Source organism: Erpetoichthys calabaricus, chromosome 4 (assembly GCF_900747795.2).
Source record: "Erpetoichthys calabaricus chromosome 4, fErpCal1.3, whole genome shotgun sequence".
NCBI lineage: Eukaryota > Metazoa > Chordata > Cladistia > Polypteriformes > Polypteridae > Erpetoichthys > Erpetoichthys calabaricus.
In genome coordinates, this window is record NC_041397.2 from 177,355,280 (window position 1) to 177,379,307 (window position 24,028).

General features: G+C 36.5%; 1 protein-coding gene across 1 annotated transcript in view; it reads left to right on the forward strand.

Moving 5' to 3' along the window:
- Nucleotides 1-24,028, forward strand: part of cdc16 (cell division cycle 16 homolog (S. cerevisiae)) — a 113,244-nt gene that overhangs the window by 64,685 nt on the left and 24,531 nt on the right. The window contains exons 11-12 of the mRNA XM_028799977.2: nt 6,533-6,606; nt 12,956-13,081. Of these exons, the coding sequence (XP_028655810.1) occupies nt 6,533-6,606; nt 12,956-13,081 (200 nt within the window). The remainder of the gene's footprint in view (nt 1-6,532; nt 6,607-12,955; nt 13,082-24,028) is intronic.

Here is a 24,028-nt window from a genome sequence, read left to right on the forward strand (position 1 = left end):
TTACAGCGCTCTGGAGGAATTTTGGCCCACTCATCTTTGCAAAATTGTTGTAATTCAGCTTTATTTGAGGGTTTTCTAGCATGAACCGCCTTCTTAAGGTCATGCCATAGCATCTCAATTGGATTCAGGTCAGGACTTTGACTAGGCCACTCCAAAGTCTTCATTTTGTTTTTCTTCAGCCATTCAGAGGTGGATTTGCTGGTGTGTTTTGGGTCATTGTCCTGTTGCAGCACCCAAGATCGCTTCAGCTTGAGTTGACGAACAGATGGCCGGACATTCTCCTTCAGGATTTTTTGGTAGACAGTAGAATTCATGGTTCCATCTATCACAGCAAGCCTTCCAGGTCCTGAAGCAGCAAAACAACCCCAGACCATCACACTACCACCACCATATTTTACTGTTGGTATGATGTTCTTTTTCTGAAATGCTGTGTTCCTTTTACGCCAGATGTAACGGGACATTTGCCTTCCAAAAAGTTCAACTTTTGTCTCATCAGTCCACAAGGTATTTTCCCAAAAGTCTTGGCAATCATTGAGATGTTTCTTAGCAAAATTGAGACAAGCCCTAATGTTCTTTTTGCTTAACAGTGGTTTGCGTCTTGGAAATCTGCCATGGAGGCCGTTTTTGCCCAGTCTCTTTCTTATGGTGGAGTCGTGAACACTGACCTTAATTGAGGCAAGTGAGGCCTGCAGTTCTTTAGACGTTGTCCTGGGGTCTTTTGTGATCTCTCGGATGAGTCGTCTCTGCGCTCTTGGGGTAATTTTGGTTGGTCGGCCACTCCTGGGAAGGTTCACCACTGTTCCATGTTTTTGCCATTTGTGGATAATGGCTCTCACTGTGGTTCGCTGGAGTCCCAAAGCTTTAGAAATGGCTTTATAACCTTTACCAGACTGATAGATCTCAATTACTTCTGTTCTCATTTGTTCCTGAATTTCTTTGGATCTTGGCATGATGTCTAGCTTTTGAGGTGCTTTTGGTCTACTTCTCTGTGTCAGGCAGCTCCTATTTAAGTGATTTCTTGATTGAAACAGGTGTGGCAGTAATCAGGCCTGGGGGTGGCTACGGAAATTGAACTCAGGTGTGATACACCACAGTTAGGTTATTTTTTAACAAGGGGGCAATTACTTTTTCACACAGGGCCATGTAGGTTTGGATTTTTTTTCTCCCTAAATAATAAAAACCATCATTTAAAAACTGCATTTTGTGTTTACTTGTGTTATATTTGACTAATGGTTAAATGTGTTTGATGATCAGAAACATTTTGTGTGACAAACATGCAAAAGAATAAGAAATCAGGAAGGGGGCAAATAGTTTTTCACACCACTGTGTATATATATATATATATATATATATATATATATATATATATCAAATGAATGTCAACCTTTTGTAGGGTCTGTCCCTGAGACTTATTAATTGTCATTGCGAAGCAGAGCCTTAGTGGAAATTGGAGGTGTTTGAATTGAAATGGGAGATCAGAGGGTAAACGGGGATGCGAGGAATAAAAACTCTGTCCCCTGAGCCACCGCCAGTAAAAATTGTTGCCTGAATGAGGTTCTTTTGCAGACACGTGACCAGAAGTCTCATGCCGTCACAAAGTTTCAGTGGCTGAACGCAAATCCACAATCGGTTTCATATTGTTTTCGCACGTTAGCAGTTAGGTAATGTGTTTTTGAATAGGTTTGATTCATGGAAGTGATCACTGCTGGTGCGTTCAGTCACTTCACGTGAACCGCTCTCTTGTGTGATGTTGCGATGTCCACGGGTTTATTTAATGTTAGCTAAGACCTGGCAGTTAAAAATTTCTTGCTACAGCAATTTTAACTCAGTCACAAAGTGATCCAAACTGTCGTTTAAACCTCGTGTCTTCTCATTAAACTTGTATCTCGCGAAAATGGCATTGCAAACGGCAGCGGGTCAGTTCACGTGCTTACATGGGAGGCGTGATGACGCGATATATTTTGATATATATCAAAATACCCGTGCTTCGCAGTGGCGAAGTACTGCTTTAAAATTTTTATTAAGAAGAAAAGTAAACCTTTTTAAACTGAGGGAAAATGAATCAATAATTATTTCTTAAGGATCTCTTTGTATACCATGTTGTCAGTTCGCCCTTCCGGTTCTAATATGACCAAGATGTGTGCTGAGCTTACTCTTGAGCATGAAATCTAACGTGGTTTGTGCCCTTCAGAATGAAAACAGTTTGCATTCACCTTTTTAATAAAAGGCGAGCTTTTAAGCCTGTGAAATCACCCCGTAAATGCACACGTTTAATTGCACGTGTTAATGTCTATGCTTACACAGTATTAAAAGACACTCAACAACGGAGACTTATTAATTGTCATTGCTAAGCAGAGCCTTAGTGTAAATTGGAGGCGTTTGAATTGAAATTGGAGATCAGAGGGTATAACGGGGATGCGAGGAATAAAAACTCTCTCCCCTGAGCCACCGCCAGTAAAAATACTTGCCTGAATGAGGTTCTTTTGCAGACACGTCACCTGAAGTCTCGTGCCGTCACAAAGTTTCAGTGGCTGTACGGAAATCCACAATCGGTTTCATATTGTGAATTTCCCATTGGGATTAATAAAGTTTATCTATCTATCTATCTATCTATCTATCTATCTATCTATCTATCTATCTATCTATCTATCTATCTATCTATCTATCTATCTATCTATCTATCTATCTATCTATCTATCTATCTATCTATCTATCTATCTATCTATCTATCTATCTATCTATCTATCTATCTATCGTTTTCGTACCTTATCAATTGTGAAATGTGTTTTTTGAATAGGTTTGATTCATTGAAGTGATCACTCCTGCTGCGTTCAGTCACTTCACGTGAGCCGCTGTCTTGTGTGATGTTGCGATGTCCTCGGGTTTATTTAATGTTAGCTAAGATCCGGCAGTTAAAAGTTTCTGCCCACAGCAATTTTAACTCTGTCCCAAAGTGATCCAAACTGTCGTTTATACCTCGTGTCTTGTCATTAAACTTGTATCTCGCGAAAATGGCATTGCAAATGGCAGCGGGGCAGTTCACGTGCTTACATGGGAGGCGTGATGACGCGATATATTTTGATATATATCAAAATACCCGCGCTTTGCAGCGGCGAAGTACCGCTTTAAAATTTTTTTAAGGAGAAAAGTAAACCTTTTTAAACTGAGGGAAAATGAATCAATAATTATTTCTTAAGGATCTCTTTGTATACCATATTGTCAGTTCACCCTTCCGGTTGTAATATGACCAAGCTGTGTGCTGAGCTTACTCTTGAGCATGAAATCTAACGTGGTTTGTGCCCTTCAGAATGAAAACAGCATTTACCTTTTTAATAAAAGGTGAGCTTTTAAGCCTGAGAAATCACCCTGTAAATGCACACGTTTAATTGCACATCCGTTAATATGTATGCTTACACAGTATTAAAAGACACTCAACAATTAACGTCATTTACCTTCGTTCCCGCGTTTGACTCGTGCTGTAAATCTCTTCCTTGTTTTCACTTCACGTGATCATGTAGGAGGCGTAATACGTGATGACGTGATACGTGACTCCGCCTCCTCCATTAGAGTATATGGACAAAAAACAGGTTCCAGTTATGACCATTACGCGTAGAATTTCGAAATGAAACCCACCTAACTTTTGTAAGTAAGCTGTAAGGAATGCGCCTGCCAAATTTCAGCCTTCTACCTACACGGGAAGTTGGAGAATTAGTGATGAGTGAATCAGTCAGTCAGTCAGTCAGGACTTTGCCTTTTATTAGTATAGATTACATTTTAAGTCTTGAATTGTTAGGAATGGTATGCTTGTTAAAATCTAAGAAATGTGTGTGTGGTAAAACAAGTAAAACTACTTCTGCACCATTACACGTATTTATATGTGCTTCCTTTTTCCTTAACTTTTTAGTAAAGTTAAGATGTAGGCTAGACTTTCCATCATAAAACCTTTGTTTCTGTTGCTTTTATTTCATATATGAACATGAAAAAACTTTCTAAATCCTACATAATCTGATTCAGGTTGTGGGGGCAAGAGTCTATTTTGGGGGAAAGACAGGAAACAGCCCTGGACCGGTTAGCTAGCCCATTGTGTTGCCCACTTGACCAGGTCAATTTAAAGTTTAACAATTGTGCAACCAAGTTTTTTTTTTTATATTATTTTTTGAATTTTTTTTTTCTTTGCAATATTAGATTTTTATATGTATTAAACATTTGAACTTTTAAGAGTTAGTGAGATTCTTATAGGAAAATAATCCAAAACTGTGTCCTCTATTCTGCACAAGTTATTTTCTTTAAACTTACTTCTAGAGTACTTTGCAGAGCCCTTTTCAGAATAGGTACAGGAGTTGTGAAATAGTCCAGTTATTAAGTTAGTATTATGGATTCACACATCAGGTTTTTTTAGGGCCGATACTAATCACCAATTTCATGATACTGAATTGGTAAATTCAGAATTTTTTTTTAAATTTGAAGTTCGATGTTTTAACTTCCGTATTTATATAATTAAACTATGATCAATAGGGGGTTACATGTTTTTTAATGACAAATTGAAAATCTGTAAGCTTATTGTGACCACATAAATACTAAGTAAACAAAATTACCTTAAAATAATACTTTAACTAATAAAATATGTACAGAAAATATTTATCCAAAATACAAATGACAAAAAAGAAAATAAGATGCCTCTGATAATTACAAACTTTCATATTGTTTAATTTTTTTCTGTTATGTACACAGTGATGTACTTAACTGCAAGAAATCTTAATTAAAAAATACTTTTTGCCATTTGTCTAACTATATAATTTATATTCTCACACAGTGATTCAGTTACTTTATTGGCAGTTAAACACTGCTTAAATGTAAATACACAAGCACTTGTTTTGAATTATTTTTAATCATTATTTGTACTAGTGTTTTTATTTTTTGTTATTGCTGTTAAAATATACATTTACTATATTTATACAAATAATAAACATAGTACAAACTTATCAATAAAACCACAAACGTTTCACCTTTTCCTAAAATCAAGAAGATACAAGAGCAAAATGCTTTACAAGTCTAATAGTTTTCTTTGCCATTTGTCAAATTGCTCAGGATGACTCCTCAAATTTCTTTTTCTCAGGTTATTACTTTACTTTAATGTTAAGGCTAATAATCTAGCCTTCTCTTTCTCTCTTTCTGCTAAAGCCTGCCTTGCTCCTCCCTGTTTATACAAAGTTCACAAAATAAATAAAGATGTGCACTACAAGAACTACATTACCTTGTGTAAAAGAGTACTACAGCTACATTACCATAAAGCTTGAAAAGCAGATGCTGAAAAAAGTTTATTGTGATTGGCCATTTTTTACCCATCTCCGATGAGTTTTTTATAATGATAAACGGCTAATTTAGATTGGTGGCCGATAGGTTGGAGCATCTGTAGTTGACATCCTTGCCTTTGTTGATCTTGCTGCTTTATTTAAATAGATGCATAAGTGAAGCAACTTAGAGTTTTGAATATACTGTATAAATTAAGCTAGTAAGAAAATGATGTATGTTAAATGTATTAAAAAGATTACTATGCATTCACAGTCTAAGAGATATCTGGCTTCCCAGTTATTGGCTTATACATTGTCTTCAGATGACGGTATATATAACTTTTTGCTCAGGCAGCATTCCCTGCTGAGCTCCTAGGATGCAAACTTGGGCAACTCATTCAGACTGGGGAAAGCAACTTTGTTAACCAGTCAAGCCAAAGGCGAACTCCATTAACTCAAGTAACGAATTAGGCTTCTGACTATTGGGGGTATCTCTTCATACCAAGTGTGTCCTTTTTCATTTCAGTAGGCATGTTTCATATACATTGGTTAAGCCAAAAAGCAATGCAAAAAATTAATTCAAACATTTTTTTTCTACTCTCATTTAGCAACCTATTCAGATTTTTGCTGGGGTAGGCTGTGACTCTGTTTAAATAAACAGGTTTGCATATTCCCAGTGCTAAATTATTTAATCTTTAGAACAATTTGTGAGTCAGTGTGTGTTTTTACTGAATTATGTCAGTGTAGAGATATTACGATATTGCCCCTGACATGCTGATTATGCAAATCATTTACCTTCTCTAAGTTTATAATGTAAAAAATGAAAATATGTCAAATAGTTATTCTGAGTGAAATCTGCTTTAATTCTTTCTTAATGACTGCATACATGGGCATTCTTTCATGCCTAGCCAGCAATTTACATGCTTAAAGCCTAACAACACTATGCATTAACTTGGTGGGCAAAAAATCCAAATTTAGTTGTTCCACAACAGTTAGTGTACATTTTCAGGCTTCAGATATTTTTTAAATCTTAAATCTAAAGATCTGGTGTTCCGTAAAGTGGTTTACTTTTTTCCTAAGCTGAGACATCTAATTAATTTGAAGTAAAAGTATATATTAAACATCACTGTACTGTCTCATTGGCAAGTTGACCAAACACATTTAACGTGTTTTGGTTTTCATTTATAGGATTACTGTCTCATGAGGGATTTTTTTTATTTATTTTTATTTTTTCCCCTTAGGTGTCATGGTTTGCTGTAGGATGCTATTACCTCATGGTTGGACACAAAAATGAACATGCAAGAAGATACCTTGGGTATGAAATCAAACCGTACCAAAAGAGACTTGATAGTGTTTTCTTAAAGGCATTTCATAAGTATTAAGCTCAATTAATATGGTTGTATTTAACTTTACAAGGGCTGTTTTTGTAATGTCTGGTGGTTGTAGAATGTTTCTTTTTCACACTGCACAGTCTGCCATAGATCAATAATAAGTAGTGCGTTTATTAGAATATTGGAAAATTTTACATAAGATCATGTCATTCAGCCCAACAAAGCTCACTAGTCCTATCGACTGAAATCATCCAAAATAACATTAAGTCATGAAGTCCCTAAAGTCCTACTCTTTACCACACTACTTGTTAAGTTATTCCATGTGTCTGTGGTTCTCTGTAAAGAAAAACTATCTAATTTTTTTGTGAAATTCACTCTTAACAAGTTTTCAACTGTGTCACTGTGTTCTTGGTGAACTTATTTTAAAGGAAATCTCGATCCACCATACTAACACCTTTCATAATTTTAAACACTTCACTGTTATTACCTCTTAATCTGCTTTTGTTTAAACTGAAAAGGCTTGGCTGTTTGGTTGTTTCCTCCTAACTTGTCCCCTGCAGTTCTAGAATCAGCCTAGTCACTCTTCTTCTGACTTTTTCTAGCACTTATGTCTCTTTTTTGTAGTTCTAGCACTTATGTTCTTTTTTTGGTGACCAAAACTGTACACAGTATGACCATAACCTCCTTGGACTTGTTCTTTGTGCTATATAACCTAACATTCTGTTACCCTTCTTAATGGCTTCTGAGCTCTGTCTCGAAGTGATAGTGAGGAGTCCACTGCAACTCATGAAAGCACACCTTATGAGAAGCATTTAAGTTTCAGCCCTCCCATTGTTTATTCAAATCTAACATTTTTACTTCGTATGTGTAATAGTTTACATTTACCTAAATTAAATTTCATTCTAGGTTATCTGACAATCCACCTAGCTTGGTATCATCAGCAGATTTAACCAGCTTGTTATGTTTGCAGATGATACCAAGTTAGGAGGTGGACTAGAAACTTAGAATTCACTTGAAAATTCAGTAAATTTTATAGTTTAGATTTTTTGAATGAAAAGGATGTTTGTAATCTTTTAAAATGTGTACGTGTGTACAGACTTATGTGCATATCCTATCAGTCATTATGTATCTGACATATACAATATTGCACATCAGTGCCATAAATATAACAACTTAAAAGTGTTAAGTGCAAGAGTCTTTGGGGTCAGAATTAAAGGTTTATTCCTTCCTCAGCTTGCACATAAATAAGTTTTAAAACCTGGTAATCCTAATGTTGATAAAAACTAAACTTTTTACTGGATGGAAGGAGAGTGAGCAGAGGAATTGGTGACAGGGTGGATATGATCATTTAAATTGATAAATTTAAATTTGGTGTAATAGGATGAATCCACAGAAGAAAGACTGCATCCTGTGATATATTAAAGATTAAGATAATATCTCACCTATAAGGAAGCTTCTTTAACAGTTTGAGTCTATTATAATAATAATAATAATAATACATTTTATTTATATAGCGCCTTTCCCATGCTCAAGGCACTTACAGAATATAATAAAGAACGGCAGAATATACAGTATATAGCATTGTACAAACCAGATAAATAAATAAAGAAGATTAAGACAGTAGATTCTGGAAAAAAAAAAAACAGACAACATAATTGATGATCTAGCACACACATACAGGTTACATTGGCATCTTGACAGAGAAGTAAACTGAGAGAAAGGTAATAAAGTCAAGTAGAGCTAAAAGCCTTCCTGAACAGATGAGTTTTGAGTTGTTTTTTAAAAGAATTCATGGAGTCAGCTGATCTAATTAATTTTGGTAGGTCATTCCAGAGTCTGGGCGCTATACAGCTGAAGGCCCTGTCACCCATAGAGTGTAGATTAGTGAGGGGCACAACAAGATTACCAGAATCAGAGGACCTTAGTGGGCGGGCAGGCACATAGTGATGGAGGAGGTCACTGATGTAGTTTGGTGCGAGGTTATTTAAAGCTTTGTAGGTTATTAGTAGGATTTTATATTTGATTCTGTAGGACACAGGGAGCCAGTGAAGACGGAGCAGGATGGGTGTTATGTGCTCGCTGCTGCTGGTTCGAGTAAGGACTCTTGCAGCTGAGTTTTGAATAAGCTGGAGCTGTGATATAAGATTAGAAGGGGCACCTGCCAGTAGGGAATTACAATAATTGATGCGGGATGTGATAAAAGCATGGACAAGTTTCTCAGCATTAGAGAAGGAGAGGAAGGAGCGAACACGGGATATGTTACGGAGGTGAAAGTAAGAAAGTTTCTTAATGTGATTTATGTGGGCGGAATAAGTGAGGGAGGAATCAAAAATGACACCAAGATTTTTTACAGTAGAGGCAGGTCTGATGAGATCACTGCCAAGATGAACTGGGAAGGAGCTCATTTTATTAAGTTGCATTTTAGTCCCAATTTGCAGGAGTTCAGTTTTATTGCAATTTAATTTTAAAGAGTTCTGCTCCATCCAGGTTTTAATTTCACTAAGGCAGGTTGTGAGCTGAGAATGCTCTGATGAAGTTCCACTTTTAACATTGAAGTAGAGCTGAGTATCATCTGCATAAAAATGATAACCCAATCCATAACTGTGGATAATATGGCCAAGGGGAAGCATATAAATACGGAAAAGCAGAGGACCAAGGACAGAGCCCTGAGGGACTCCTTGTGTGACTGGCACGGAGTTGGATCTGCTGTTGCCAAGACTAACAAACTCTTGCCTATCAGTCAGATAGGACTTGAACCACTGGAGGGCAGTGCCAGAGATACCCAGCATGTTCTCCATTCTGGACAGTAGGATGTCATGTCTGACAGTGTCAAATGCTGCACTGAGGTCTAACAGAATTAATATGCTAGTTTGTCCAGAGTCTGCTGCCATAAGCAAATCATTGGTTACCCGTAGCAGAGCAGTTTCACAGCTGTGCCGCGCCCTGAAACCAGACTGAAAGGGTTCCATCAAATTATTAGAGGTTAGGTAACTGGTGAGTTGGAAAGCTACAACACGCTCAAGATCTTTTGACAGGAAAGGTAAGTGGGAAATAGGCCGGAAATTGTTAAGATTGTCAGCATCAAGGCCAGACTTTTTTAACATTGGTGTTACAGAAGCAATTTTAAAAGTGAGCAGCACGGAGCCAGTGTCAAGGGATGAGTTTATTATTGTTGTAACAGTCGGGATTATGGCATGAAGGCAGGATTTAAGTAGTGTGGTGGGGATGGGGTCCAGTACACAAGTAGTCGGCCTCATCTTACAAAGCAGGTTATTAACAAACGCAGAAGTGACTGGTGAGAACTTAGAGAAGGAGCTGGATGGAGTGGGAAAACAAGGAGAGATATAAACAGATGATATATTTATGTTAGTTGAATTATTTAGATCTTTAATTTTGTTACGGAAAAAGTGGAGGAATTCCTCACAGACTTCAGTAGAAGAGGTAGTTGGACCAGATGCGGGTTCAAGTAGTTTATTAACTACAGAGAACAAAACCCTTGGGTTATCATGGCCACTTTCTATTATTCTGCCATAATGGGTGTTCTTGGCAGAAGTTAGTGCTTCTCTGTAAGCTCTTTGGTGGTCAGAGAAAGCCTTCTCATCCACCTAACTCTATAGAAATTGAATTTTCTAAAACACTTGGTCACAAGAATGGATCTGTTTATTATATTAAAAATAAAAACTACAATTGTCAGCTTTTTATTGTTAAATTTGAGTTAATATCTGGCTACACATTTTCATATTAGAGGTTTTTCTGTATCAGAATAATTATTTAAGATCAACCTATTATATAACAGGACAACTCACATATTAACCTTGCATTGCCAAAGTGTATATTGGACAGTGTTGCACTAATCATAGATCATTTAATATCAGATTTGTTTAGCTCGTGTTTTGTCTTGGTAGAGTAATATATATTGCTCTACTTTCCCCTATTGTATTATTAATATGTAGCCTTAGAAAGCCTAATCTCACAGACTTACCACTGTTTATAAGGTATTATTGTATATAACTTATCCCCACCTTCCCTTCTATATCTATAACCTCAGACAATTAGATGTAGTAAAAAGACAAGCAGAAGTTAAGTTACACATAAAATAATGTATTACTGATAATATTAATAAATAATAACAAAATGCAAAGTATATTTGAATATTTGCCACCATACAACCTGATTAAATGATGATATGTAGTTCAGGCGGCACACAGACTTGTAGTTACTTAAATGTCTGTTCAATATGGCTGCTGAGCTGTGCTCTTCATTGTGTTGTCTTCATCATCACAGGTTAGCAAGAGAGATGCTTCTTTCAGATGTTGGTTGGTAAGAGAGAGATACTTCTACATCATCACAGGTTAGCAAGAGAGATGCTTCTTTCAGATGTTGGTTGGTAAGAGAGAGATACTTCTACATCATCACAGGTTAGCAAGAGAGAGATTGTGAGGTTAAACACATACATTTATAGATGTTCTGTCCAACCCCTAGAGCCAATAAAACATCATGGTACTTAAAAGCTTCTGATCCAAGCCAATTCCAAACAGCCATACCTCAGACCAATGGGGGAATAGAACATCTTAACACCTGCCCCCAAACCATATGTTAAAGTACACCTTAGCCTACTTGCTTTGGGGGTAGAAATGACTTTAGCAAAGAAACACTCGGCAAACTGGTTTAAGACATCCCCCAAATCCTGTAGTAAGGGGGGTTGTGTAAACACTAAATTACATTGCTTTGCCTCAATTACAAATAAAGATATACAAAATATTCATCAAGTTATATGTAAAATCTCACATCACAACAGCTCACTTTATATTATATTGGACATCCTTAAAAAAGAGCAGAAGGCCAAAAGATCCTATTTATGAGGTAAGCCAATAAGAAGATGAACAATAAGACTTCACATACTTTTTAAAAAACAAACAATACCACTGAAATTATTCAAGTAAAGGCCATGTCAGATTATGTGACTTCTCCAGTGATTTTAAGTCGTAGCATTCATTTACATAATCTTAGTGAATCAGAGGCAGCCAGCAACACCCTCCCTTGAACCAGTTGTGTAACGTGACATGCCCAGCAACTCACTTCAGCAAGTTCATAGTGAAGGGCTTGTGTGCACGAGAGCTTAAAACCAAAGAATATGCATGCAGAAGTACAATCCCTATAGTGCAGTAACGAGGAATAAGAAATGCACATGCTTGTCTGATGTCTCCTGTTTTACGTACCATGACAGAATGGAAAATAATTAAGTGATAGGATTATGTGGAATGCAGTCAGATATAAATAGAAAAAAATAAATTTGAAATGACTTTTGTTACTTTTTTTTTTTTTTAAGGTAAACAGTCATAATTTAAACTGCTTGTGGTATATAATACAGTGGATCCTTGACTTACGAACTCAACTCGTTCGCGAGGGCTGGTTGTAACTCAAGTTGGTTGTAAGAAAAGACTATTTTTCCCATAAGAAATAATGGAAATACCCATAATGCGTTCCGAACCTCCCACAGCAACACTTACTTAACCTTTTCATAATAAAAAAGGGTTGTGTAATGTGCATAATTTACCAAAACACCTATAATTTTTCTAATGTACTAACCAAAAAGTTAGAAAAAGTGCCTATCCTACCAGAAACAACAATTTCATACTGTACTCACCATTTAATTTGACATCTTTGGGCTGCAGGAAGGAAGGAGGAGGAGAATAAAATGGAAGGTGGTTATTGTTTGGATGGAGCCTCCTTATACAAATCTTTTCTTTGTAAAATTGTCGAGATAGTGGATTTCGACATGCTGTACATATTAGCGAGATCGGTCACATGATCACCACTCTCATATTTCCTCACAATTTCCTTCTTCGTTTCGATTGTGATCGCTTTCTTTACCTTCGTTACCTTCTCTTCCTTCCTTAGCAATTATCGAAAAAAATTATATAAATCACTGCACTGACCGAAATTACGTCCACAAACACATGTATCTGGGCTCCAACTGACGCTTAAAAACGATCTTGGCTGTTTGTTTACAATCGAGCAAGCGGATACACGTGACCGCATTCAGGTCATAACGCAAGATGTTGGTCGTAAATCAAAACAAAAATTTGGTCGTAAATCAAGTTGTTCGCATGTCAGGCCAGTCGTATATCAGGGGTCGACTGTATAGTGGTGGCATATTTGCAGAAACAAACATTTGTTGTGTATTAACCAACATTTACTCCATAGACATTTAATTCTTGGAGAAAATTTATCATAGAATCATTTCATGAGTAAGAGATAAATGATCTTTTGTAGGTTGTTTTTCTACTTTAAATGTTTTTAAGAATGCTATATTGTTCTGTTTATTTTTAGCAAAGCAACAAATCTAGAAAAGACATATGGACCAGCATGGATTGCTTACGGCCACTCGTTTGCCGTTGAAAGTGAACATGATCAAGCAATGGCTGCATATTTTACAGCTGCGCAGTTAATGAAAGGGTATGTATAATAACAGCTTTATGTTGGCTTATAAACCTTTGTTTTGAATCATTAGCTTTTTACTTAGCCTTTGTTTAAACTTTTTATGTTGCACTTTGAGATTTACTGCTAATGTAAAGTGCCCCTATAAATGAAAATGCATTATTACTTTTGTTACAGTTACCTTCATTTTTTTGTCTAGTCTTTTCATGTTAATTTTGTTTAGCACCTATTAACGGCTGTTATACACTACTTTTTTTAGCCATTTTTGGTGGTTCTATTTGTCACGCCACCTCTCCATCACATACCAACTGCATAAACTAAAACTGGAATAATATTCTGTGCATAGTTTAGAATAGTTTAGAGAGTAATGAAAGAATCTAAGTAATAAACATATAACACCTCAATTCAATTTAAATTTTCTGTTAAGGTTTTCTTGTCGTTGAAAGATTGTGTTGATAAAAAAAAAAAAAAATGCTGGGAATAGTGTGACAGTGGTTGTACTTAGTTATGCAGTACTTGTTCTGTGTAATCACACAGTCTAAAGAGATCCAAGCTGCTGTCCTTTGTACATGTCTGTCAAATGGAAAACCTAAGCCCATTTGTCATGCACAGGTGCAAGTCTGTAATACCATGTGCTTTAACCTGATTGGTTTCTATGATTTAAATAATGTGTATTCTATGCTCACTCACTTTGTTGGATAGGTGGTATCTTCTAATTTTGCATTTTGTGAAATTTCTTACACTCCTAACAGATCTATCAATAATTAATGAATGAAAAGGTAAAAAGACCACAATCAGGACACCGTATGAATAAAATAGATTTCCATTTAATAAAAAGAAACCTTTTTTATTGAAACAGTGTCTTTGGTGTATGCTCTTGTTTTTCTAAATTAAACAGGGCAAACACTGTTAACAAAATGACCCCTAAACATCCTCCAGGAATTATTACAAATAACTCATTATCAATGAGGTAACTTTTGCAAGATATTGAAACATTCTGTGGTTTTAGCTTGTCACATTTTCCCATTTTAGGAGCTGTTCTTTAGTTATTTTCTAACAATATTACCATTGGTTTTAAATATCTTACCCAACTCTTCCTTTTGTTATAATATAGGCACATGGACAAACAAAACAGATGCAGACAGAATATTTACACCTTTATGTTAAAACTGTTGTCTAGGTGCAATGCTTTAGGCTTAATTAGTTAATTTTACACGAGAAAGCTGCATTGCTCTTTGCCAGGTTAAACACTATGTTAGATAATTTATTTTTAATTTTTACATTTGCTTAAAGTTTTTAAAAATAATGTTATATAATAGAAAAAATGTATTCTTGTGTCATTTATGTAAAAAGAAATTATTTATAGAAACTTTGATTTCCTTAGCCTTAGTGATCAATTTCTGTGTTGTGCAATTTGCTTTCCATTTTTTTTTTTAAATAACAGTCAGCATGGCATGCTAAGAGACATGAAGTACATATTTTATAATACATGTTTATTGTCCTTCCTTCATTGTTTAATTTTAAATGACATGATTAATCACCAAGATAAATTGTGTCACTTTTAACACTAGAATTACCAAAGTCTACTAAAAAACTTGTAAATCCAAGCCATTTTAAATCCCTTCGCACCTTATCTGGGAGTGAAGTGTTGGAGTTGGAAATAATAGATCGTTATTTGGAATACATACATTTCACGTGTTTTCCGTGTCTACAACAATCTATTTAAACACATTGTTAAAACAGTAATGTTTTTCATGTTTTAGTAATAAATGACAAAATGTAGACTTGAACTGTATAATGTGTCAAGGCTGAAGTCCAAATATCAAATAAACACTTTCACAAAAGGTGCAAGTGCAATATGACAGTTTCTCTGGTACAGTGGTAAGAATTGCTGATTTGTAATCAAAAGGCTGTGGGTTCAATCCTGGGTGCCGCGCAAATTTACCGTTTTGGGTAGTGAGCTGCTCTTATTGTTAATACTATACAATAAAAACATACATTTGATTTGTGTCTGTATCAGCCGGTGTAAATTTAGAGTATTTGTAAATGTTAGCGTCATGATCACGATACAAAGAGATCTGATGCTGTTAGTTTTTATTTGAAACTGGGAATAACTGTAGATATGAGTGGTGTTTTGAGACAATGGAATTGGAATTCTCTGATCTGGAGGGATAAAAGCTAACACACAAACATTGGTGAATCTGCTTTCCTGGTATCTCATTGTCACTTAAATTTTTATTCAGTTTTACTGAATGTTCCTGCTCACGCTGATTTAGTACCTTATGGTCTCAAAGCCGTACTTACAAAAAAAACAGACATAGGTATATATGATATTCATATTCATTTTAAGACCTGTATAGTACATTTCGGAAAACATTGTGGCACTGATGCAACATTATTCATATTCATTTGCATGCCTTCTTGCGGGTGTAATCAGTGACCGTTTCCCCCCCCCCCCCAACCCCCCCGATCTTGCCCAGTCTCCACTTTTTGGTTTAATGGTGGTGTCTCTTTTGTACTCCAGGACATGCAGAGGAAAGAATAGTACAGAGAGGTCAGTTCCGCACTATATACAATCATCAAATTCAAATGTTAATAGTTCCCACACACCCAAGGACCATCCTTCCTACATTTACAACGTGTACCTGTTGCAATGTACACACTTCTCTCTATGCTGTGGTTCCTATTACATTGAAGGGGCAACTGACACTGACTGAGTTTGCTTTCCTGAGGAAAGCGGTGTCTGGAACAGAAGCTTGTCAATGTTGCATCCTCTTTGTCTTTTTCCATCGCCTTTTCTTGTAAGAAGAGACGATGGAGTTCCTCTGCAAGGTGAGCAAAGAACACTCTTTTTTTTCTTAGTGGCCCCCGTGCATGCCTTGTACAGTACATGTGCGTTGATCGCCGCCAGGTCAAGCATGTTGTAGCACACAGCAACCGACCACCTGCGTGTTCCTGCTCACACTGAATAAGCTCACGCCTTCTGGTCCATGATGTCAACGTTGTACCGGGCAAAGAAAGAAAGAAAGAGACAAATATATGTGACATTTTTGAAGAAATCATTGTATGAACTGAATAGTACCAATCAGAAAACATTGTTGCACTAATGCAATATTTGAAAACGAACAGCATCAGATTGGATGTGAATTTATGCTGATGCTGTTATTTAGGGTCAGATCTTTGGGGGAGGGGAGGGAGGGTGCGAACATGACTGACTGAATAAAACTGAAAATAAACCTAACTTTTACAAGTACCATAAATTTATGGCACAGCTTTTATTTCAAGTTAAAAAAAATCACACCACAGTGCATGTTCAGTAATTTAATTAATACTAAGTGTGCTTAGAACAACACTGGAATTCCTATTCAGTCTGAAGGATACTGTAGTATGGATATTTATTAAACATTTAGTTCAGTTACACATATAGGTTTAGTGTGTTTTCTATATGTAATTCTGAAAGTTCTGGTCACTGAATAGATATTTTAAAACAAACTGAAATATGTACAGTAAATTTGTCATATTTCCCAAAGTATGATGTAAAAAAATGAGACAGATTTTCCAAACCAACAGTTAAAATGACTTAATTGTTTTCTCCTTTCAGATCTTTCTCCAGGTTCCAACACACCTGTGTTATATAAATTGTACATTTTGTAACATTTATTACTAAAATATGAAAAAGTTTCTGTTTTAACAATGTGTTTACACAGATTACTGTAGAAACGGAACACACATGAAATGCATGTGTTCCAAATAACGATCTATTATTTCCACTCTAAAACCCCAGCACTTCACTCCCAGATAATCAATCAAGGCATGAGCTGGGAGAACTTTGTGCACGTTCTGCAGCTGTGGGGGGATGGAATACCAGGCTGCTTGTCTTAACACTAGAATTACCAGAGCCTACGAAAAAACTCGTAGATCCGTCCCACCTTAAATTGCTTCTTAAATCCGTTCGCACCTCTCCGCCATCGTTTTTTGTCTTCTAAATGTGCACATAAAGACAAGCTGCAAGCAGCCGGCTATTCCATCCCCCCACCGACTTAGAACATGCACGAACTTCTCTCAGCTCATGCCTTGATTGATTATCTGGGAGTGAAGTGGAGTGGAAATAATAGATCGTTATTGGAACACACGCATATCATGTGTGTTCCATTTCTACAGTGATCTGTGTAAACACATTTTTAAAACAGAAATGTTTTTCATATTCTAGTAGTAAATGACAAAATGTAGGCATAAACTATATAATGTATGAAGCCTGAAGTCCAAATATCAAAGAAACACTTTCACAAAAGGTACAAAATAACAAAACAAGTGCGCTTTTATTCAAAAACTAGCAAAATACCCGCGCTTTGCAGCGGAGAAGTAGTGTGTTAAAGAGGTTATGTAAACATATATATACATATACATATATACATATGTATACATATCTACATATACATATATATATATATATATATATTATTATTATAATAATATATATATATATATATATATATATATATATACACACACATATCAACATATATATGCACATACATACACACACACATATACATATATACATATACACATATATACATAGTGCGTTGTAACACGGGCTGTGATTGTTACATGGGAGGGAGACGACAAATCACAGCTTCCCACTTTCTAATCTGGCCTGTGATTGGTGCTTTGACGGATGCCCAGATCCCACAGTATCTCCCCTTAGGAGAGGCGTTAGGCAAGTGTAATTGAATAGCGGTGCTGCAAGTTTAGCTTTACACCTGTTTTTAAGGCTTATTGACTGAAAGGGGCTTTCACGAAAAAAGTTAGGGCTTTGCTACAGGATACACCCTCCACAAGTTAAGGAAGTAAAAATAAAGGTATATATTTCTGTTTTATTTAAACCTTTTAAGTTTGTATGCGGGCGGTATGGTGGCGCAGTGAAAGGTGCCAGTTGGGAGACCCAGGTTCGCTTCCCTGCGTGGAGTTTGAATGTTCTCCCTGTGTCTGTCTGGGTTTCCTCCGGGTACTCCGGTTTCCTCCCACAGTCCAAAGACATGCAGGTTAGGTGCATTGGCGATTCTAAATTGTCTGTGGTGTGTGGGTGTGTGCGCCCTGCGGTGGGCTGGCACCTTGCCCGAGGTTTGTTTCCTGCCTTGTGCCCTGTGCTGGCAGGGATTGGCTCCTGTATTTAGGATATAGCGGGTTGGATAATGGATGGATGGACATTTGTATGCATAGCCCCATTTGCCCGTTTTCTTTTTTTTTCTTTCTTCAGTAATATTTCAGCAAACCCGGAGCTTGTCAGTTCAAATCCTGGTACTGACACCACTGTGTGACCTTGAGGAAGTCACTTCACCTGCCTGTGCTGCAAAAAACAAAAGTAATGTAACAAATTGTACCTCAGATGTTGCAAGTTGCTGCAATAAAGGCATAAGTCAAATAGATAAATATGTATTATACACATAGGAAGTATTCATTTATTTTCAGTTAAGTCATCTGCAGCAAACCTTTATAAATGAGGGTTTCTCCTTTTTAGATAGTGCAAACTGTTTCTTCTTCATTGAGGTTTTCTCTTGGAGAGCTTTTTTCATTTCATTGAAAATTAAAGCAGCAGCTGCCAAAATATGTAGCTTTCTTATTAATTTTTCAACATTGTGTAAAATAACTTTATAAAGTAACATAAAAGGTTTAAATACTGGTTATCCTTTTACACTAAAATATTACTAAAGAGATACAAAAAAAGTAAAATGCATATGTTGTTTTTCTTTAAGGAGATTAAATATTACTGAAGAAAGAAAAAAAAACTAAAACAGCTAAATGGGGCTATGCATATGAACTTAAAAGGTTTAAATAAAACAGAAATATATACCTTTATTTTTACTTCCTTAACTTGTGGAGGGTGTATCCTGTAGCAAAGCCCTAACTTTTTTCGTGAAAGCCCGTTTCAGTCAATAAGTCTTAAAAACAGGTGTAAAGATATTGACAATAAGCTACGCAAACCTACCAAGACATGGAATCGTTTAAATCAAGGCGCGAGTCGAAAAACACCATCCCATACTATTAGTTAACGATTAACACATTTCTATATGTATTGTAAGCATACAATACAACTGATATGTTGTGCTTATTTATCTGGTGTACCGACATTTTTGCGCGTTTAACGGCTGAAATCCAACGTGGTTTGTGCCCTTCAGAATGAAAACAGTTTGCATTTACCTTTTTAATAAAAGGCAAGCTTTTAAGCCTGAGAAATCACCCCGTAAATGCACACGTTTAATTGCACATGTGTTAATACTGGTTACCCTTTTACACTAAAATATTACTAAAGAGATACAAAAAAAGTAAAATGCATATGTTGTTTTTCTTTAAGGAGATTAAATATTACTGAAGAAAGAAAAAAAAAAACTAAAACAGCCAAATGGGGCTATGCATACGACCTTAAAAGGTTTAAATAAAACAGAAATATATACCTTTATTTTTACTTCCTTAACTTGTGGAGTGTGTATCCTGTAGCAAAGCCCTAACTTTTTTCGTGAAAGCCCGTTTCAGTCAATAAGTCTTAAAAAGAGGTGTAAAGATATTGACAATAAGCTACGCAAACCCACCAAGACATGCAATTGTTTAAATCAAGGTGCGAGTCGAAAAAACACCATCCCATACTATTAGTTAACGATTAATACATTTCTATATGTATTGTAAGCATACAATACAACTGATAATATGTTGCGCTTATTTATCTGGTGTACCGACATTTTTGTGCGTTTAACGGCTGAAATCTAACGTGGTTTGTGCCCTTCAGAATGAAAACAGTTTGCATTTACCTTTTTAATAAAAGGCGAGCTTTTAAGCCTGTGAAATCACCCCGTAAATGCACACGTTTAATTGCACATGTGTTAATATGTATGCTTACACAGTATTAAAAGACACTCAACAATTAACGTCATTTACCTTCGTTCCCACGTTTGAGTTGTGCTGTAAATCTCTTCCTTGTTTTCAGTTCACATGATTACGTAGGAGGCGTGATGACGCGATACGTGACTCCCCCTCCTCCATTACAGTATATGGACAAAAAAGAGGTTCCAGTTATGACCATTACGCGTAGAATTTCGAAATGAAACCTGCCTAACTTTTGTAAGTAAGCTGTAAGGAATGAGCCTGCCAAATTTCAGCCTTCCACCTACACGGGAAGTTGGACAATTAGTGATGAGTGAGTCAGTCAGTCAGTGAGTCAGTGAGGGCTTTGCCTTTTATTAGTATATATATATATATATATATATATATATATATATATATATATATATATATATATATATATATATATATATACATATTACGATTGTTATAGTTCTCTTTGTATACCACGTTGTCAGTTCAGCACTCCAGTTGTAATATGACCAAGCCGTGCAAGCACACTCTTGAGAATGCAACGTATAGTTGTACAGGAGAAAAGCAATCTTGCCTCAAATCAATGGCAACCTTTTGTAGGTGTATGAACTTAATTTAAACTTTAGGTTTACACGGTGCTTTGTTTCCGACGTGCTGCGTTCAGTCAGTTCACGTGAGCCGCTCTCTTGTATGATGTTGCAATGTCCACGGCTTTATTTAATGTTAGCTAAGACCCGGCACTTAAAAGTTTCTCGCTACAGCAATTTTAACTCCGTTACAAAGTCATCCAAAGTCTCGTTTATACGTCGTGTCTTCTCATTAAACTTGTATCTCGTGAATATGGTATTGCAAACGGCAGCGGGAGCGTTTCTATAAACTTAATTTAAACTTACAGTTTACACCGTGCTTTGTTTCCGCAGTAGCAAAGTGATCACTCCTGCTGCGTTCAGTCAGTTCACGTGAGCCGCTCTCTTGTGTGATTTTGCGATGTCCACGGCTTTATTTAATGTTAGCTAAGACCCGGCACTTCAAAGTTTCTCGCTACAGCAATTTTAACTCCGTTACAAAGTGATCCAAATCTCGTTTATACCTCGTGTGTTCTCATTAAACTTGTATCTCGCGAATATGGTATTGAAAACGGCAGCGGGAGCATTTCCATAAACTTAATTTAAACTTACGGTTTACACCGTGCTTCGCTTCTTATTGTTTCACTGCCTTCTGAATTGTGTACGTACTGCGTTCACAGTCAGTTCACGTGATTACGTGGGAGGCATGATAACGCGATATGCAACTCCGCCTCCCACGGCCAGCGAGCTGCAGTCCATTACAGTATATGGACAAAAAAGAGGTTCCAGTTATGACCGTTACGCTTTGAATTTCGAAATGAAACCTGCCTAACTTTTGTAAGTAAGCTGTAAGGAATGAGCCTGCCAAATTTCAGCCTTCCACCTACATGGGAAGTTGGAGAATTAGTGATGAGTCAGTCAGTCAGTCAGTGAGGGCTTTGCCTTTTATTAGTATAGATATAACTGCAGGAAAAAAAAGCCACCTTAATGTGAGACATTGACAATCAAAAGGTCACGAGTTCGATCCTGCACGATTCCCTTTTGAGAAGTGATCTGCTCATATTTTTACTATTTTATTATAAAAAGATACATTTGATTTCAGTCTGTAACAGCCGGTGTAATTTATGATATTTGTAAAGGTTAGCTTTGTTTTTGTTTTTTTTTTATTCACTTTTCATTCTCTCAGTCGCGTTCAGGATCCTTCCCTACTCCATCTGACACTGCTGTTTTCACATAACGAAGCGCTATAGCTCTGCAGTGTATGACGATACATACGACCGCGTGTTTTTTTTCCCCCCCAATCTTGCCAGTCCCCACAAGTTGCTGTATGGTGTTTCTTTTGTACTCCAGGACATGCAGAGGAAAGCATAGTAAAGAGCAGTAACTTCAGCACTATATGCAATCATCAGACACTCCCAATCTGACACTGCTGTTTTAACATAAAGATGTGCTATAGCTCACCCAAGGAGCACCCTTCCTACATTTATGACATGTGTACTTGTTGCAGTGTACACACCTCTCTGTGCTATGGTTCCTATTACACTGAACAAGCACCTGTAATTTGCAGCTCTATTCTTTATCTCAAAACGCTGTTCGTTTTCTAATAATATTGCATTTAGTGCGATGTTTTCACATATATTGTCTTTCTTTCAGGTGTGTAATAGAAACCGCAGCATAGAGAGAAGTGTGTACATTGTAACAGGTACACACGTTGTAAATGTAGGAAAGACGATCCTTGCGTGTGTGTGAACTGTTAACATTTGAATCTGATGATTGCATATAGTGCTGTCTTATTCAGTGCGCGCAAGAACATGCAAGTGGCCAGTTGCTGTGTGCTACAACATGCTGGCGGTGATCAACGCACATTTTAAAAAAAGAGACAAATATATGTGACGTTTTGAAGAAATCATTTTATGATGCGAATAGTACCAATCAGAAAACATCGGCGAAGTAATGCAATATTATTTGAAAACGAACAGCGTCAGATTGGGTGTGATTTATACTGGCGCTGTTACTTAGTCGGATCAGAAGCTGAATAAGCTGCTTTTCTGACTAAGTAAAAAAGCATGAATTAATCAACAGAAATAACCACGATCGACATTTTAAACTTAACAATTTACAGTGCATACCAATTTATAAATTTTATGTCCGTTTGAGGCTACAAAGAAAAAAAAAACACTTCCTCCCCAGAGGGGAATTGAACTCGGGTCTTTAAGGCATGTCAGGGATGTTGTGCTCTGAGTCAGCAAATCTTCGCGTTACGCCACGGAAGGTGTTGTGTCATCCTTGAACCTTTTGTGAAAGTGTTTATTTGATGTTTGGACGTCAGGCTTCACACATTCTATAGTTTATGCCTACATTTTGTAACATTTATTACTAAAATATGAAAAAGTTTGTGTTTTAACAATGTGTTTACACAGATTACTGTAGAAACGGAACACACATGAAATGCGTGTGTTCCAAATAACATCTATTATTTCCACTCTAAAACTCCAGCAGTTCAGGCACTCCCAGATAATCAAACAAGGCATGAGCTGGGAAAACTTAGTGAACATTCTGCGACGGTGGAGGATGGAATAGCCGGCTGCTTGCTGCTCGTCTTAATCGGCACATTTAGAAGACAAAAGAGAGGTGAGAACGGTTTTAAGGTGGGCCAGATCTAAGAGTTTTTTGTAGACTCTGGTAATTCTAGTGTTAATTGGCACATATACAGGACAAAAGACGCTGACGGAGAGGTGCGAACAGATTTAAGGTGGGCCGGAGTTTTTTCGTAGGCTCTGGTAATTCTAGTGTTAAAGAATTTTAATTGTTTGATTAACCCAACTACATCCCTAACTAAAAAACGTATTAAGAAAAGTTACATGGACACCTAAAACTCAGTAGTCTATTGACTTTTTAAAATAAATGTTTACTTCTGCTCCTTTCTTGTGTTACCCAGAAGCTAGCCTGCTTTTGAAATAGAAGTAGACTTATCCAGACACTGGAATACTACACCCTTGTGCATATTATTAAAAAAGTAACAGTTAAAATAAATGCCCTCTGTTTCAGAGTATTCTAATAATTAAATAGTATAAGCTTGACTCCGTTATACAGGATAACTTCATTCAAATGGAATATTAAAAAGTCCACATATTAAAAAAATCAACAGAACAAAGATCAAAACAAGAAGGCGCTACTTGACTTTGAGCCATACGGTGAGTTGCAAATATTTGTAATTAGAGACAAAAAGTGATGAATAAGCACCTGCCTGGTTTTATCTGAAAAGAATATTTTGTTAGAAGCCCTCTTGTGTGCTGTTTTCTGTGCTCCTGTCATAAATAATTATCATCAGTTTAATAGTAATTAGATTGTGCTTCACTCACTGAAATTATGGAACCAATGCAGGAAGCAGTTTAAGGAAAAATCACTGCTGTCTGCCGCTCCATTACAAGATAGCTCTGAATTTGAGCCTTTCCTCAGTTACATGGTTTTTTAAATCATGGAAAATGTTTGGCATCCCAGCCTTGAGAGATCTTTATGTTGATAATAT